Source organism: Lissotriton vulgaris, chromosome 5 (assembly GCF_964263255.1).
Source record: "Lissotriton vulgaris chromosome 5, aLisVul1.2, whole genome shotgun sequence".
Lineage (NCBI taxonomy): Eukaryota > Metazoa > Chordata > Amphibia > Caudata > Salamandridae > Lissotriton > Lissotriton vulgaris.
In genome coordinates, this window is record NC_141693.1 from 1671344112 (window position 1) to 1671361742 (window position 17631).

General features: G+C 50.1%; 1 protein-coding gene across 1 annotated transcript in view; it reads left to right on the forward strand.

The window, feature by feature from the left end:
- Nucleotides 1–17631, forward strand: part of LOC147716928 (cell division cycle protein 27 homolog) — a 380802-nt gene that overhangs the window by 72974 nt on the left and 290197 nt on the right. The window contains exon 2 of the mRNA XM_086923797.1: nt 8653–8728. Coding sequence (XP_086779923.1) covers nt 8653–8728 — 76 coding nt within the window. The remainder of the gene's footprint in view (nt 1–8652; nt 8729–17631) is intronic.

A 17631-nucleotide genomic window follows, 5' to 3' on the forward strand; every position in this document is an offset into this window, starting at 1 on the left:
ACTCTTGTTGTGTTGAGCATTGTTTGCCTGATATGGCCCGTGGTGTGCGCGTTGCAGTCGATCATGTGGTGTGCCGGATTCCCGAGGTTTCGGTCGGGTGGTGGGGGGGCCCAACATCTGGGGGAATTCAGCTGGGGGGGGCTCAACCTGGAAAAGTTTGAATACCTCTGGTCTAATAACTGTTTTCCAGAGCTGCGCCAGCACCTGATTGATAGCAAGATATCTAACCCTAGAAAACTTGCTGAGGAGGCGGACCGCTGGGTCAGTACCAGGGTCCACAAGGGTCCAGTGGGAGACTCAGCCAAAGGTGGGCAGGGTCCCCAGCAGAAGAGTGGGGGGGACAAGGGTAAACAGAAGGAGTCTCAGAAAGGGCCCCAAAGAAATCTCCAAGGGAACCAAGGGAAAGGTTCCCAGCCTCCCCCTGAGAAGAAGCCAGGGGCCCGAAGGGTAAACCTGTTCATAGGGGCCCCCTAACCTGCTACGGTTGTGGGCAGGTGGGACACCGGTTCTATGACCCCCAGTGTCCCAAAAAGGATTTGAATGCACCGCCGCGTGCACCCCCGTCAGTTGGCGAGTGTAGCCTTGGGAGGGGAGGAGATGGTTGTCCATGGTGGGAGGGGTCCCGCAGAAATGTCCCTAGTCTCGCTAGGAGACATGCAAATGGTCCCTCCACCCCCTCTGCCTAGTAACACTAGTAAATATAGGCAGTGGGTGACCATTAATGGCCAGAGAGTGGAAGCTCTCAGACACCGGAGCGAGTGTGACAGCTGTCAAGTGTCACTTGGTGTCCAGAGAGCAGGTGGTTCCCCACGCATTCTACCCCGTGATAGCTGCCGACAACTCCCAGAAAGAGTGTGAGGTGGCTCAGGTTTCCTTTGAATGGGGGGGGGGGGGGGGGGGGGGGGGAGGGGGAGGAGTGTCAGGTACTCTTCAGGTTGCTGTGAGGCCCGCCATGCCTGTCGATTGTCTCCTGGGCAATGATTTAGAAGACTCCCCTTGGGCGAAGGTGGAGAGAGCGGCGCACTTGAAAATGTTGGGTGTGCCAGAGTGGGTGTGTGCAACCACTCGTTCGATGACAGCGAGTAAGGGTGTTGATGGGGTCCCGGAGCCTGAAAGTACGGCCCAGGACCCAGCTGTAAAGAGAAGAGGCAGGAGGCGCGGGAAACCGGCCCCCGTAGTTCCCGTGGTCCAGGAGGAGGTAGACCCTGAGGGGGATACCCTGGAGCCCACAGGGGAACAAATTGCAGAACTGGGAGATCTGCCCGAGCTGACCCACTGGCAGCAGGATGGTGGTCCCTCCAGGGAGGAATTCTGTGCCGAACAGAAAGTGTGCCCTTCTCTTGTGGGCATGAGGCAGCAGGCCTCAGCCCAATCCTCAGGTGATCAGTCAGGGTCACATTTTGTGTACTGGGAGAACGACCTCCTGTATAGCGAGCCTAAGGCTGCTGAGCCTGGGTCAGCCCGTGTACTGGTGGTACCCCAGCGCTTCAGAGCCTTCCTACTGGGTTTGGCTCATGACGTTCCGTTAGCTGGAGATCTGGGGCAGGACAAGACCTATGACAGGCTTGTCACCCATTTTTATTGGCCTCAGATGCGTAGGGATGTAGACATCCATTGCAAGACTTGTCACACTTGCCAGGCAAGTGGGAAAAGCGGAAGGAAGCAGAAGGCTCCCCTCCAACCTTTTCCAGTGGTCAGCACCCCCTTTGACCGGGTGGGTATTGACATTGTTGGGCCCCTGGACCCCAAGACAGCCCTGGGCAACAGGTTCATCCTGGTCTTGGTGGACCATGCCACAAGGTACCCGGAAGCCATCCCTCTCAGGACAGTGACGGCCCCCGTGGTGGGACGGGCACTGATGGGTGTTTTCTCCCGGATGGGGTTCCCCAGAGAGGTGGTGTCGGACCGAGGCACCAACTTCATTTCGAACTATATGAAGTCTCTGTGGAAGGAGTGTGGGGTAACCTACAAGTTCACCACTCCTTACCACCCTCAAGGAAATGGGCTGGTTGAGAGATTCAACCGGACCCTTAAAGGCATGATTATGGGTCTCGAAGAACCAGTGAGGCGGAAATGGGACGTCCTCTTGCCATGCCTGTTTGCTTACCGTGAGGTGCCGCAGAAGTCTCTAGGGTTCAGCCCCTTTGAGCTCTTATACGGTCACCCGGTAAGAGGGCCTTTGAGTCTGGTCAAGGAAGGCTGGGAGCAATCTCCCAGGAAACCTCCCCAGGATGTATACAGCTACATGCTGGCCTTCCGAAACCAGACTCGGCGCTTCAGAGAACTTGCTCAGGCAAATCTGGAGGCCAGCCAGGAGGAGATGAAGCGATGGTACGACCGGAATGCCACTCTGGTAGAGCTTCAGCCTGGTCAGGAAGTGTGGGTCATGTCCTCTGTGGAACTTTGTGCGCTCAAGGACAGGTGGACTGGACCGTTTAAGGTTGTGGAGAAGAAGAGCTATGTCACCTACTTGGTGGACTTGAAATCTCCCAGGAACCCCTTGCGGGTCCTGCATGTCAACCGTTTGAAGCCCCACTTAGAAAGGTCCGAAGTGGGCATGCTCCTAGCTACAGATGATGGAATGGAGGAGGAGAGTGAGCCTCTTCCTGACCTCCTGTGTGCTAAAGAGCAAGATGGGTCAGTGGATGGTGTGGTCCTCTCTGACACACTGACCCTTGAGCAGAAACAGGATTGTCGCCAACTGTTGGGACAATTCCCGGATCTGTTTTCCTTGGTTCCGGGTGTCACGCATTGGTGTGTCCATGACGTTGACACCGGACACAGCCCTCCTGTGAAGCACAAGGCTTACAGGGTGACTGACAAGGTCAGAGCGTACATTAAGGAGGAGGTCTCCAAAATGTTCGCGTTAGGGGTGATTGAGTCCTCTAGCAGTCCTTGGGCCAGCCCAGTGGTCTTGGTCCCGAAGGCTGCAGCGCCTGGTGCTTCACCGGAACTCCGGTTCTGCGTGGACTACCGAGGGCTCAATTCGGTCACGAAGACTGACGCGCACCCCATCCCCAGAGCTGATGAGCTCATCGATCGGTTGGGGGCTGCCCGGTACCTTAGTACGTTTGATCTAACGTCTGGGTACTGGCAGATCGCCTTGACTGATGGGGCAAAGGAGAGGTCAGCATTCTCCACACCAGATGGTCTATACCAGTTCCGGGTGATGCCCTTTGGGATGAAGAATGCCCCTGCCACCTTCCAGAGGTTGGTCAACCAGGTCTTGGCTGGACTGGAGGATTTCAGTGCCGCCTACCTGGACGACATCGCAGTGTTCAGCGCCAGCTGGGAGGAACACTTGCGCCACCCCCAGGAAGTGTTGCTGGCCCTGCGCGGAGCAGGCCTCACAATCAAAGCCAGTAAGTGCCAGATTGGGCAGGGTTCTGTGGTGTACTGGGGGCACCAAGTAGGGAGCGGCAAGGTTGCCCCCCTGCAACCCAAGATTGATACCATCCTGGCTTGGGCGCCGCCCAAAACCCAAACTCAGGTGAGAGCCTTCTTAGGACTCACGGGTTATTACAGGAGGTTTGTCAAGGATTACGGTAACATTGTGCACCCCTTGACTTCGCTGACTTCCAGGAAGCAACCGCGAAATGTGATTTGGACTGACGCCTGTCAAACGGCCTTCGATACCCTGAAATCTGCAATGTGCACAGCACCTATACTCCAGGCACCCGACTTTTCAAAAGAATTTATTGTCCAGACGGACGCTTCAGAGCATGGAGTGGGGGCTGTTCTAGCTCAGGTGAATGAAGAGGGCCGAGACTTGCCTGTAGCCTTCATCAGTAGGAGGTTACTTCCCAGGGAAACGAGGTGGAGTGCGATAGAGAGAGAAGCATTTGCTGTGGTCTGGGCGCTGAAGAAGCTAAGGCCCTACCTGTTTGGGACTCACCGGGTTCAGACAGACCACAGGCCCCTCAGATGGTTGATGCAGATGAGGGGTGAGAATCCGAAACTGTTGAGGTGGTCCATTTCTCTACAGGGGATGGACTTTACGGTGGAGCACCGCCCTGGTACAGATCACGCCAATGCTGATGGTCTGTCCAGATTTTTCCGCCTTAGTGATGAGGACTCCCTAGGTCAAGGGTAGTTCTCCCCACATTTCAGCTGGAGGGGACACGTGTTAGACCTGACATCATTGGCTTGAGTCTCTCCTCCATTTTTTCTGTTTGCCTCTACTGTTTTACGATGTTTTGCTGGTATATGCTTTGGGCGCAGTGTCACTGCTGATCAGTGCCATAGCGCAAGTGCTCCCGATGTTAAATTGATGTATCTATTGTATCCATGTTTGGCTTATTTGGTTTACTGTCAGTCCCTAGTCTAGTGCACCAGGAGTGCCGGGGCTTGTAAATACAAATGCCGCTCGTGGGCTTGCAGCACGTGTTGTGCCACCCACAAGAGCGGCCTCGTAAAAGAATGTCTACGGGTCGGTCATTGCGAGACCCACGTGCAGTCTTGTACTGTCACGCAGGCTGCGCAAGTATACCTACTTGCTAGCCCTTCCAACCTTCCCTTAACTTCATGTTAGTCACCCCTATGGTAGGCCCGCGGGCAGGGTGTCTTGTAAGTGTAAGGTAGGACACGCCTGACCAAGTTGGCATGTCCTAATAGTGAATTACCGCCATCTTCGTTCTTCACTATTGCGAGGTAGCCTGCTCTCCATTGATTAGAATGGGCCGCCGGGATTATTAATGCTATGATCCTAGCTGGCTCGGGGAGCACGGTGCAATGTCGAGTTTGGTATCCCTGAACTCGGGGTTTAATTACGCATCCGTTGGTGTGGATGGTTTTTGGACTCTGGGTTTGAAAATAGCACTTTTAGAAAGTGTCTATTTTCTTGTCTAACCATATCTGGTTTCTGCTGGTCTTGCGTGTGTGTGACAGGAGCTGGGTGGCTCCACAGGTCTGGATGAGTCAGTGTGGGATGAGTGGGACATTTACGTTGAGAGTAGGGGGAGAGTAGTTGTTGATAGCCTGCCTTGCCTGATACAATGCCGGCTCCACCTCCTGCCAAGCGGCTGATGGCTCTGTGCCTGCCATGGACGATCCTAGCCCCACCTCCTGCCAGGAGGCCGATAGCTCTGCTCCTGCCGGTGTCAATGCTGGCCCCACCTCCTGCTGGGCGTCTGAGGACCCAGCCCTGCTCAATGAATAGGCCAGGTGCTACTGCCTGGCTCCACCCACACCAGACCCAGGATGTTGGGAAATCCCCGGCATGGACAAAGGGTTCAAAGACGAAAAGGGGTATAAGAGGAGGACCCCTGAACTAAGAAATCAGATCACTTCTGACAAGGAACCCTGTAACCAAGGACAAGAGGCCTGCTGAGGACTTGCCTACCCCTTCTGCCAGTGTGCTGTTGTTGGGCGAATCCTGCAGTGCTTCTTTATTTTTGCCAAGGAACCAGGAGAGAGGAACTGTGTGTGTACTCTCACGCTTGCTAAGAAAATCTCCAAGGACTGGAAGAGTGCCAGTCTCCTGCAGAAGTCACAGGGCTAAAGGACTTCATCTGCTAAAGTGCTATTTGCTGGAATCGTGAATCCAGCACCTCTGAAAGAACCAGCAATCTCGACGACCGGACGCCGGGCCCGACCGACGCCAGCAGCAACGCCAGTGAGTGGGAGTACGGCTCTAGCTCCAGAGGACCTCGTGTCTGCACCGCTGCTGATCGCATCAACTGTGTGCCCCCTTCGACGCTGTGAGCGCTGCTCACTCTGTGCAACCGCATCATCGACGACGCCTGCTGAGGCCTGATCGACACCGAAGACGCGACGCCGTATTGCTCGACGCCGCTGATCATCGTGTACTTCATTTTTCCTAAAGGTACTGTGTTGTTGGGGGTCCGTGTGACTCCAGGCTCGACGTAGCGCTCCTCGCGGTCGACGCCGAACCTTGGGATTATCTTTGCCTCGACGTCGTGTAGCTCCCGTGTGAGTTACCCTGTTGCTAAGAACTGTGTTTCCAAGAAGAAGATTTGCTTGATACTAAAGACTTTTGTCCTAAAGAAGAAACTACCTTTGAACTATCCTTTTTCCTTCCCAACGTATTTATTCCGATTGTGTACAGTTTTGTCGTTATTTGGTCTTGTGCTAAGCCTTATATAAAAATACTTATTTTTATAATACTACTGTGTCGTGTCCATTTGTAGTGTATTCACTTTATTACTGTATGTGGTCATAATTGCTTAACACACAGCCTCTGAGATAAGCCTGTTCTGCTCTGCCAAGCTAACAAAGGGGGTGAGCAGGGGTTATCGAAGGGTGTGATCCCCTTGCCCTGACTAGAAAAGGTGTGTCCCTATTTGTCAGAAGTGCATACCTCTGCCAACTAGTGACAGCCGGTTCTAACAATATGTTTGGGAAATACTAGCATGCATCAACACATTTTAACTTCCAGCACCATATACTCTTAATGGCATTACTGCACTTACAATGTCTAAGATGGGCTTAGACACTGTAGGGGGACAGGGCTTATGCACCAGTGCCCTCACCACTGGTATAGTGCACCCAGCTGTAGGGGTGGCTGACATATGCCAGTGCAGTGGGTTGTAGGTATGGCACACGGGGATGTGTGGAATGTGAACTCTTTACTTTGTTCTGCAGCAAAACATATGAGCGGGAGAGGGAATATGAGCGGGAGAGGGAATATGAGCGGGAGAGGGAATATGAGCGGGAGAGGGAATATGAGCGGGAGAGGGAATATGAGCGGGAGAGGGAATATGAGCGGGAGAGCGAAATATGAGATATTCTCTCTCTCACTCATATTCTCTCACTTATATTCTCTCTCTCTGAACGAGAGAGCGAATATGAGAGCGAGAGCGGATATGTGTTGATTGTGAACTCCTCACTTTGTTCTGCAGCAAAACATATTAGAGAGAGCGAGAGAATATGAGCGAGAGAATATGAGCGAGAGAATATGAGCGAGAGAATATGAGCGAGAGAATATGAGCGAGAGAATATGAGCGAGAGAATATGAGCGAGAGAATATGAGCGAGAGAATATGAGCGAGAGAATATGAGCGAGAGAATATGAGCGAGAGAATATGAGCGAGAGAATATGAGCGAGAGAATATGAGCGAGAGGATATCTGCGAGGGCTAGAGGATATCTGCGAGGGCTAGAGGATATCTGCGAGGGCTAGAGGATATCTGCGAGGGCTAGAGGAGATCTGCGAGGGCTAGAGGAGATCTGCGAGGGCTAGAGGAGATCTGCGAGGGCTAGAGGAGATCTGCGAGGGCTAGAGGAGATCTGCGAGGGCTAGAGGAGATCTGCGAGGGCTAGAGGAGATCTGCGAGGGCTAGAGGAGATCTGCGAGGGTTAGAGGAGATCTGCGAGGGTTAGAGGAGATCTGCGAGGGTTAGAGGAGATCTGCGAGGGTTAGAGGAGATCTGCGAGGGTTAGAGGAGATCTGCGAGAGTTAGAGGAAGAGAGAGAGAGAGAGAGAATGAATATATAAAGGTACAGGGCCTCTAAGAGTGGCACAAAAAGTGCGGCAACCCTAGGCCTTCCCTGGCCACAGTGCCATTGGTACCATTTACCTGTGTCTATAGAGTGCCAATTTTGTTTTCTCTTAATGCAGTTTTAGGGAAAGAACATGGGCTTGTAGTACCTGTTTGGCCGGAACTCGGGGCACACTCAGTCAAAATACATCTGCAGTTCGGCAAAAAGTGGGGGCAACCATGCAAAAGAGGGCACTTTCTTACATCTGTACTTCAGTTTCATGTGTTTTTTTAATGATGGTACTTTTCTACTTATTTGTTTTTGACTGCATATGCAATTCATCTTTAGCTGGTGGCATTTTTTACTACTTTACACTTTGTGTCTGTTGTACCTTTGCAAAAACAGAAACCAATAAATAAAAAATCAAATGCTTGCCAATGACAGTCATTTTGTCTTTGGCAATTTTTGGCTCTCTCTCATTTAGCACTTTGATGATGATGAATGATCAGAAAAACAAAGTGTACACCTTTCTCAGTGAGATGAGCTATTATCCCCTTTAACCCTTTCGGTGCCCAAGGCAGCCCCCTGCTGTCATTCATCACGGTGGGCTTGTGCGGAGGGCCGTCTGAATCGCGCCCACTATTTAAATCTCCTGCACAGGGCGAAAAAGTGCGCAGCGCAGAAGGGGTTAACTTAAGCTGTGGGATTACAACAATTTGATGGTTATGGTGCACCGGTGGGGAGAAAGCCTATCAGATCAAACCAGTTAAAAGTCTGTTCAGTCACCATGACTGGGATCACTTGCTTTACTCATTTGCAGGACATGAATGAAGGATATACAATTCATAGATTACTTGGTGAATGGCTAGAAGGGGAACTTGCCCTACCAAGGCCTTCCAGTTTTCATGCCGTCCAAAAGCGTAGCACATCAATGTTTCAAAAAAGTTCCATTTGACCTTAAAAGGAGTAAAAATTAATCAAATGTTAAACAGATCACAATTATGATGCAAATCGTTTAGGGTAGCTACTCCCATTTCTAGTTTAATATGGTTGTGTAGCTTGCCTTCAATGTATGTAATACTATTTCTTCAGCGTGCTTATGACTGGAGTATTTCAGTGCAGTTCCTCATTATGTATTTGCATATCTGAACCAGGATTTGGATGTTCTTTTCTGTTCCAGATTTGCTCTAACATTTCTGTTATCCTATTTCCAGGCTGCTGTTTGGCATGCTCTTAACCACTATGCTTACCGAGATGCAGTGTTTCTGGCAGAGCGGCTGTATGCAGAAGGTAGGTGAATATGACAACTTTCCTACAACTATATATTTTTATTAGAAATATTTCTGTATTAAATTTTGAAAAGGCCACACCAATACAAATTCTGCATCTAAAACTTGAACTCTGGTGGCTCCTGATAGTCTATTATTAAAATAAATGTTTTACAGTGAGCAAAATTCAGTTGCGATGCCATATTAATCTCATCCTGATGTTTTCCATTCAAAACCTGTGACTGTCCCTACCACTCAGTGGTAGGACCAGAAATTCCTTCTGTACTGTCTTAATACGAAGTTCATACGTGGCCCTGAGGGCAGTACCTGATATACTGTCAATCTCAAAGAGACCATTAGTTATAAATTCCTTACCTTAAATTACCTTGATGCGTCGGACTGGATCCAAAGAATTTTTTCTCACAAATGCCCCTGCACGTCGGTAGGTTGCATCTGTCGACTCTGCGTTTGTCGTCGGCGCGGTGATTGCTGGGATGACGTTGCGGTATCTACTTAGACACTGCCCCTGCGTGCTGACATCAGTTCTTTCTTTTTCCGCGCCAGCCAGAGCAGATCTGGAGAGAGCGGTACCCTTAGTCACTTTTTCACTAGAACTTTTCTGACTTTTGTTGACATCTTTTTTGAGTAGTTTGATTCCTGGTGCACGTAGGGTTGTCCCATCATCAGACCGGCTTCAAGCCTTGTGACTCCTGTCATAAGCTCATGTCTGTCACGGATACGCACCTTGTGGGCATCTGGTGCTTGGAGCGCGATCACGACCCGAAGTTGTGCTCTGACTGTCAGGCCATGAACCTGAAGTCTTTACGGGAGCTGTCCCAAAAGCTTCTGGAGGCCAGGCAGTCTGTTCCGCGCCGCTGCGGCTCCCTGTCGAGAGAAAGATAGCGGGACCGGTCACGGAGCCACCATCCGCATTCCTCATCAAAGTCTTCGTCATTGGGTAAGTCGAAGCAGAAGAAGAAGGCGAAGAAGCATTGTCACTCTTTGCCTTCTCCCCGTCTGTCAACCGACGCAGAGGGTTGTCGTCCTCCGGTCCCGCCCTCTGAGCCTGCTGGGACGGCTCTGAGCTTCCCTCCCTTCCCGGGGCCAGAGCGTTCCCTGCCCAGATTTGTTCCTTTTCAAAGCCCTCCATTCTATCTTTGGGCAGCTTGACTCCGCTGTCGCGCCTTCAGGCCCGCGGACTCGGCTGTGGGCTCTAGGCCTTCCATGCTGGCAGCTCCGGCCTCGGTGCTGCAGAGCTCCCAAGAATCTAGGCCTGGATCCGGATCTGTGCCGGTCAACCTCACGGTACCTTCCTCGGCGCCAATCTCTCTGACTGTGCCTCCGCCACCTCCGACGCCTGTTGCGTCCCCGGCCTCCCCCTTGACTTGGAGCCGGGCCGGCATCGACTGACTCCGGAGCGCACTTTTGTACTGCTGTTCTTCCCTGGCATGCGTTCTCGCCTTGAGTGGTGGCCAGAGGAGAGTGAGGAGGACTGGGAGATGCCTGTTGACCCTCTGGCAGACTAGCTTGAAGACCCAGACTAGAGAGAGGAGATGGGTGATGCCAGTGGTCTGGACACTTCCCCAGACCTTGGTATGCTTTCTCCCGCTACTGTGGCTACAGAGGAAGAAGCTTCCTACACTGTGGTGTTGTGTAGGCCTTGGGCTTTGAGCTTCCTACGGTGGCTGTCGGGACTAACGTCCTGACTGAGGTGCTTCAGTCGGCAGCAGCCTCTTCGGTGCCCTTGCTGCCTTTCAATGAGGCCCTCACTGACGTTCTACTGGGCCAAGCCCAGCACTGGGGCTCTTGTGGATAGGATGACTGAATTGAATTGAATTGAATTGAATTGAAACTGCACTTGTATAGCGCTATCTACCCGGAGGCCTCGTAGCGCTTATGACTGAAAACTTACTTAGCGTGGGCTCAGGGCAGATCAGCAGGATTTAGCATACAAGTGAGTTTTCAGGGCTTTCCTGAAGGAAAGATGATTAGTAGTTCCTCGAAGGGATAAAGGGAGGGTGTTCCAGAGCTTAGCCGCAGTGTGTGAAAAAGAGCGGCCTCCCCAGCGGGCTTTCCTGACTCTGATGGAGGTAGCCAGCTGTGCCACGGCCCGGCCCCTGGCGACCGACTTTTCCTCTTGCAACACCCTATCCCCAAGAGCTTGGTGGTCCAAGCCTGCTCTTCAAAAGAAAGCGCTTCCCCTACAGCTCCTCAAGATAGGGAATACAAGAAGCTGGACCATCTGTTGAAAAAAGATGTTTTCTTCCACCAGCTTAGGACTGCGGTCGGTGAACACTACCGATCCCTTATGCCATTACACACACACTGTTGCAAGGGCAAGTGCTGCCACAGTGCTCTGAGGAGGCCCGGGTCATGCTCACCTGCACTGTCGCTGAGAATCGAGAAGTAGCTAAGTTCACCACCTGTTTGTGGACTGGATACTGCCGACTTGCTGGGCAGGACGATTTCCACGTCAGTAGCCCTGAGACGCTACACCTGGCTCAGAACCTCTGGCTTCTCAGGCTATGTACAATCTACCCTTTTGGCGATGCCCTTTGATGGCCGTCATCTGTTTGGCAATAAGGCAGTCAACCCGCTTGAATGCTTCAAGGGCTCTAGAGCTACGGGCAAAAACTTGGGCCTTGCAGCGACTTCTTGCCCCACGCAGTCTGCCTTTCGCCTGGTGGCGACGGAAGGGATGCCCCACCACGTTCCACACAGGGCCGCACAAGCCACCCAACCTCTGCTCGGCCGGGGAGGTGGGACCCAACGTCGTGAGTCCTGGGGCCAGAGGGCGGGCCAGTCCACCAGTGTCCCCCTGCAGCTCCCGCCAAACCTTCCTAGTCCGACCTTTCAGGACCACCATTTGCCAGTGGGTGGCAGGATCCGCCCTCACCCCTCCCCTGGCAGCATCATATCGGACAGGTAGGTTTTCCAGATAGTCTGGAGGGGCTACTCCCTCCCCTTCAAGACTACCCTTCCCTCCATGCTACCAACTCTCCATCGCATTTCGGAGGATCACTTGGCCCTTCTCCGTCAGGAAGTTACGGCTCTCTTGGCCAAGAGAGCTATCGAGCGGGTCCCTGTGCAAGCAGTAGGTTGTGGGTTGTTATTCCCAATACTTCCTGGTACCCAAGAAGGACAAAGGCCTGCGTCCTAGCTTGGATATCAGGGACGTCAACTGCTTTCTCTGGAAGGTGAAGTTCAAAATGTTGACATTAGCTCAGTCCTGTCTACCCTCGACCCTGGAGACTGGGTGGTAGCGTTGGACTTGCAGGATGCTTATTTCCTTACCAGCATACCTCGGGTGCTTGCAAAAGTGATGGCGGTGGTTGCAGCTCAGATTAGGGGTTCCAGTTTTTCCCTCTCTCTAGATGACTGGCTGTTGAAGGTGAACTCCCACCTCCAGTCTACGGCAGACCTCCTGCACTCGCTGGGGTTCACTATCAACATGCCGAAGGCACACGTGATTCCCTCTGGGAAGCTCCTTTTCATCAAAGCAGTTCTGTATACAGTTTACTTTCAGGCTTATCCTCCTGAGCAGCAAGTCTGGGATATTCGTGCTATGATACCGAAGTTCAGCCTCTATCCCGGATTTTGGTAAGAATGAGCCTGAGGCTGCTGGGCCTCATGGCTTCCTGCATCCTGCTTGGGGATCATGCCAGGTGGCATATGCGGGCTCTGGAGAGGAACCTAAAGTTCCAGTGGGCGCAGCATCAGGGGAATCTTTCCAATTGCGTCCAGATCTCGGAGAGGGCACTGCACACCAATTGCAGTGTTGGCTAAACGAACAGGATTGGGTCAACAGCAGATCAGTCTCCCTTCCCCTACTAGAGTTCACAGTTGTGACTGATGTGTCACTCCTGGGATGGGGCGGCCATATGGGAGAGGCGGAGATCAGAGGCCTCTGGTCTCCAGCGGAGTCCTGGTTCCACATCAACCTGGAGCTGCGGGCGATTCATCTTGCACTGAAGGCATTCCTTCATTCTGTCAGAGGAAGGGTAGAGCAGTTGTTCACTGGCAACACCACCACCGTATGGTACTGCAACCAACAGGGCGGGGTGGGGTCGTGGACCCTATGTCAAGAGACTTTTTGCCTTTGGATGGAACATCAGGGCATGTCCCTGGTGGTTCAACACCTGGAAGGTTCTCTGAACGCCAGGGCAGACCAACTCAGCCGCCGGTGCATGATAGCTCACGAATGGTATCTTCACTCGGAGGTGAAGCAAGTTCTCTGTCAGCAGTGGGGAGAGTCTTGGTTAGATCTGTTCTACACCGGACCCTCTGATCAGACTGCCTCTCCAGGAGGATCTTTTGTCGCAGCAACATGGGGCGGTCCTCCACTTGAACCTGTCCAGCCTCCACCTCATTGTGTGGAGATTGAGCAGGGACAGTTGACAGCTTTCGACCTTCCTCCCAAGTCTGTAATGTAATTTTGTGAGCCAGGCGTCCCTCCACTAAAACGGTATACGCCTGTAGAGGGAACAGATTTGTGGCATGGTGCATAGCAAAGGCTGTGAATCCCCTTTCTGCCCCTCTTCCAGAGGTTCTCCTCTTTATTCCTTCTTTGGCCCAGCAGGGCTCACCTTCCTGATCAGCCTTCTCTTTTCAAGTGCCCTATTGTAAATAGTTTTTTTAAGGGAATTACTCACCTCTTTCCTCCTATTCCTTTCGCAATACCCCAGTGGGACTTTAATCTGGTCTTAACTCACCTTATGTGTGCTCCTTTTGAGCCACTACATAATTGCCCTCTCAGACTCTTGACCTTAAAGACTGGTTTTCTGGTTGCCATCTCTGCTCGCAGGGTGAGTGAGCTTCAGACATCACTTTGCCCACCTTGAATCTCTCATTATTCCTTCAGGTCGCACTGTAAAATTCCTCCTTTCAGCCGTGCGCATGGCGGCTGTGTGAACCTTGATTTTAGAAAACCTACTTTGTCGTGCCTTGTGGCAGGAAAAACAGGTATGCTGATTGTTGTGATGATGTTGATCATCCACAGCCCATGCTGGCAGGCAGCAGCTTGCTCACAAACCACCACCTTGTGTAATAACAGTGCTGCCCGAGTAGCCAGTCTTAGATAATGAAATCCACGAATAACACTTTGAAACTGAACATCGTCGGCACGTTCATAGCCGCTTCAGTGGGACTGGTACTGCTGCACGCAATACTGCCAAAGCACCTGCTTGTTTCTGAGAAGTGCTGTACCCTCTTTCTAAAAAAAAACCAGCATTGGCATAGCCAATAGGTCTCGCTTTTGCGACCTTATAAGTATTTAGTTAGAACAATATCCTTGCTGCACCAACATCAACTGTTGCATGGCTAAACACTTATAAGGTGCCAAAGGCAAGACCTATTGGCTATGTCAATGCTTGTTAGTGACCTGTAGTGGGTGTGTATTACCCATTGCTACACTCCATGGAGACCAGCTTCCATCTGGTTTGGGGCACATCCACCAGTGCTAAGTTGGCATCATTGGCATTCTTTAGATGTGCCAGTTAGACATACAAGGTTGCTGCTCAGGCTAGTCACTTTACAAATTTGAGAAAAAAACTTTTCCAAGCTAAGCAACATTATTTGCTTTTCTTGCTATTGAGTGTTCCTTTGGTTTCCTAGTAAGGATTTATTGAGAAACATACCCATATGCAAGTTGGAATCCATCTGAAGTTTGAAGAAATGGATGTGTTGGAATGCAGTTCATAAAAAACTGATTTTACTTTCTAATCTCCTTATTTTTGCACAGGTAAATTCTAAGGAGTGTCTTAACGTGTATGTATGTTTATAGTGTCCATTGTTTGGTTTACATTTTAATCGAAAATCACTTTGGTAGATAAAGAGGGATTCATTCCTATTTATTACCACACTAATAGAATGGAACACTGTGGGCCTGATTCTTAAAAATATGCCCAGATATTTGTCTCCACCTAAATGTGGCTTTTTCATGTATTTATTTATTTTACAAACCTTCCACAAGCCAAGCGCAAATATCCACATGTACATCTGAGAAAGCACGGTAACCTCTCTTGCGGGCTCCTGCTATTCCTATCAGAGCATCTACATAGTGTAGGTGTCAGCTCAGATTACTGGTGGCAAAGGAGGTCCCCCTGGGCAATTTTACATTGGTTTTTTTTTTGTCGCAAATACATTTGTCCTTGTGGAGAAAAACTTTACTTTAAACCAACTCCACCCTGTTGACGTGTCTTTTATTTACTGGACAATTCGACTTTAGAAGCATTCCATCCCTTGGACAAGTAGATGCTTTACAAAATATCACAATCCTATCCTAAAGTTTGTGTAACCTGGGGATGTGGATACAGTCTTTTTAGTCAAATTAGTTTTTTTTTATCTTCTAAAGAACTGGGTTTCTTATCTGTGTAGCTTGTGCAACATGTGCTGTGCAGTCTGTTCTGCTAGTGGTGAATGTAGATGGTGACTTAGTCCTTTATGTACACCATATATGAAATACTTCAAATTTTTAAGTGGATTCAGTTTGGCATGGCAAGTTCATGTAGTTTCTCCAATGTACAGAAGGTCCATGTACCACAACACCCTCTGCCATTCCACAGTGATGATAATCATTGTTGCTTTGTTGCTTTTAGGCCTGGGCGGTAAATTCCGTTCTGCTCGAGCAATTTGGGTAATTTCGCGTTCCGCAAACTTGCCCAAAATTCAGCGAGTTTGCGAAATTTTTTGCTTGTTCGCGTTCTCAAAATGCGTTTTTGTGTGATATTTCCCCCCGAGCATGCAAACAGTGATTGCGAGCAGTAAAAAAGCACCACAAACACGCAATTCTGCGTGTTCGCGGAATTTCTGTGTGTTCGCAGAGATTTTTTACCGTTTTGCAGAAATTTGCGTGACTCGTTTACGCAAGTTCCGCCCACCCCTAGTTGCTTTGGAATGTTTAAATTTTAGCAGGGGCCATTGTAATAAAGGCGTTGCTGGAAAGCATAGAGAAAGTTATCTGACAAACTGATCTGAGTGCCATAGCCCATTGAGGCTAATTCGTGGAATCTGGATAGAAAGCTTGGGCATGTGAATTGTTTTCACATGTATCTTTCAGAACTATATTTGAGAATCCCCAGTCGTTAATGCTTTGTAGAATGTTGTTGTGTACTACCCACTCATGTTTTTAACCATAACATTCTGCTCAGTATCCAGATAAGCTGATGCCCAGGAGATGATTTGCCTTGATCAAAAAATTCCTTGGAATGAGCCACCTCCAGGTCAATTAGGCATATATAGAGAGAAGTATTCATCACCTAACCCCTTCCCTGTAGTAGTATAAAGTGGTGGTGTTTTTCTGAACACAGGGTTAAATATACTGACATGAGCTGCAGTAGGTTGTTATAGTACAAGACACCTGGAACAGTTGGTGCACATAGCGCCCTCTTTGTTATTTCAGCTATTCACTTGCAACAATAGACTGCATTGGAACTTCCTGATGAATCCTTGAGATTGGCCTGAAGCGGTCTTCACTTAAGGTACAGCAGGAATATCCTGATGAATTCATGAGATCGCCCAAAAGTTGTCATCCCGACAGGCAGATGTCTTCCAGCTGGCTCAGTTGGTCCTGCATCAAGTGCTGAGGGAGTTTTGTATTCAGTCTGGCATCCAGGGCCCTAAAGATGCATAGTATTATAGAGCCGAGTAGTGATGAGATTTAATTTGCTGTTGGACGAGAACTTGACTGACGTTGAAGCACTTTTGACATATTGGAAACAACTATACTCTTAAGGAAACACTTTTCTTTGACTGGTATATGTAATATTGCTCAGAATTTGGAATAGGTTTTAGGATGACTTTTAGAAATTGACCAACAGTCCAGAGAGATTTAGTAAAGAGCGCATAGTCTATCCTGAGTGTTTTTGCGATATGCTGGCAATGATCATTTGGTGTCCAAGTGAGGAGGATAGCTGAACATCTTTTTGTTTATTCAGTGTGCTGCCTCCACTACCATATGCTTTAGAAAATCTCACAGGGTTGATGAGTGTGCATCCTTCTAGACCTCTTAAAAGGGCAAGATAAATTGGCAATATTTCACAATGGTGTGGACTACAACACCATTTCCTCAATTTAGCATTGGTGCATATAGCCCAGGTAACGCCAACATTTACTGTAAAAAGAGCTACTTATATTTAATAAAACTCATCAAGTGCTACTAAAATTATTAGTGTTGTAATAGTGACATGTGAGAAAGTGCCATCTTTCTTGCATAGGTATGCCCCCACTTTTTGCTGAATTGCTGATGTGCTTTGACTGAGTGTGCCCTGGGCTCCTGCCAACCAGGTGCCCAGGGCCTGTGTTCCTTCCCTAAAACTGTGTGAAACTAAAACCCAATTAGCATCCCTTCCCACCTGTCAGCCCCTAGTAAATGGTACCCAGGGCCAGGTGACCAGAGAAGACCCCCTAAGGGCTGAAGCACTTATTGTGCCACCCTTAGGGGCCCTGTACCCTGACACCCACACACTGCCTTTGCAGGCTGAGTGTCTAAGTACAGAACTAAACAGTCAACATGGCACACATCCCTGTTTCCAATGCCCACAAGCTCACTGCCCTGACATCCATCAGTCACCCCTCTAGGTGGGTGCCCTATGCCAGTGGTGTGCGGTACAAAAGGGGGTGGTGATGGACGGAGCATCTGAATCAATCCAACACTCACACCCAGTCAAAAGATCTGGGTTTAATCCATCACCGTTCTTTAGCCCACTCTGCCATCCCAGTTCAGACATGGCTATATTCAAATCAGTCTGACCCTGTGCCTCATGGGAACAGTCCAGCCCAAACTGCCAAGCCATGTCTTCCCTGGACCGGAAACAAGCTTCCGAGGACCGGTTTCTGGCATTCCAGCCGTCTTCAGCCCGGCTTGCTTGAATCCAGTGACAAAGCGAGCAAGGAACTCACGTCTGAGCCAGTGGTGTGGGCACAGGT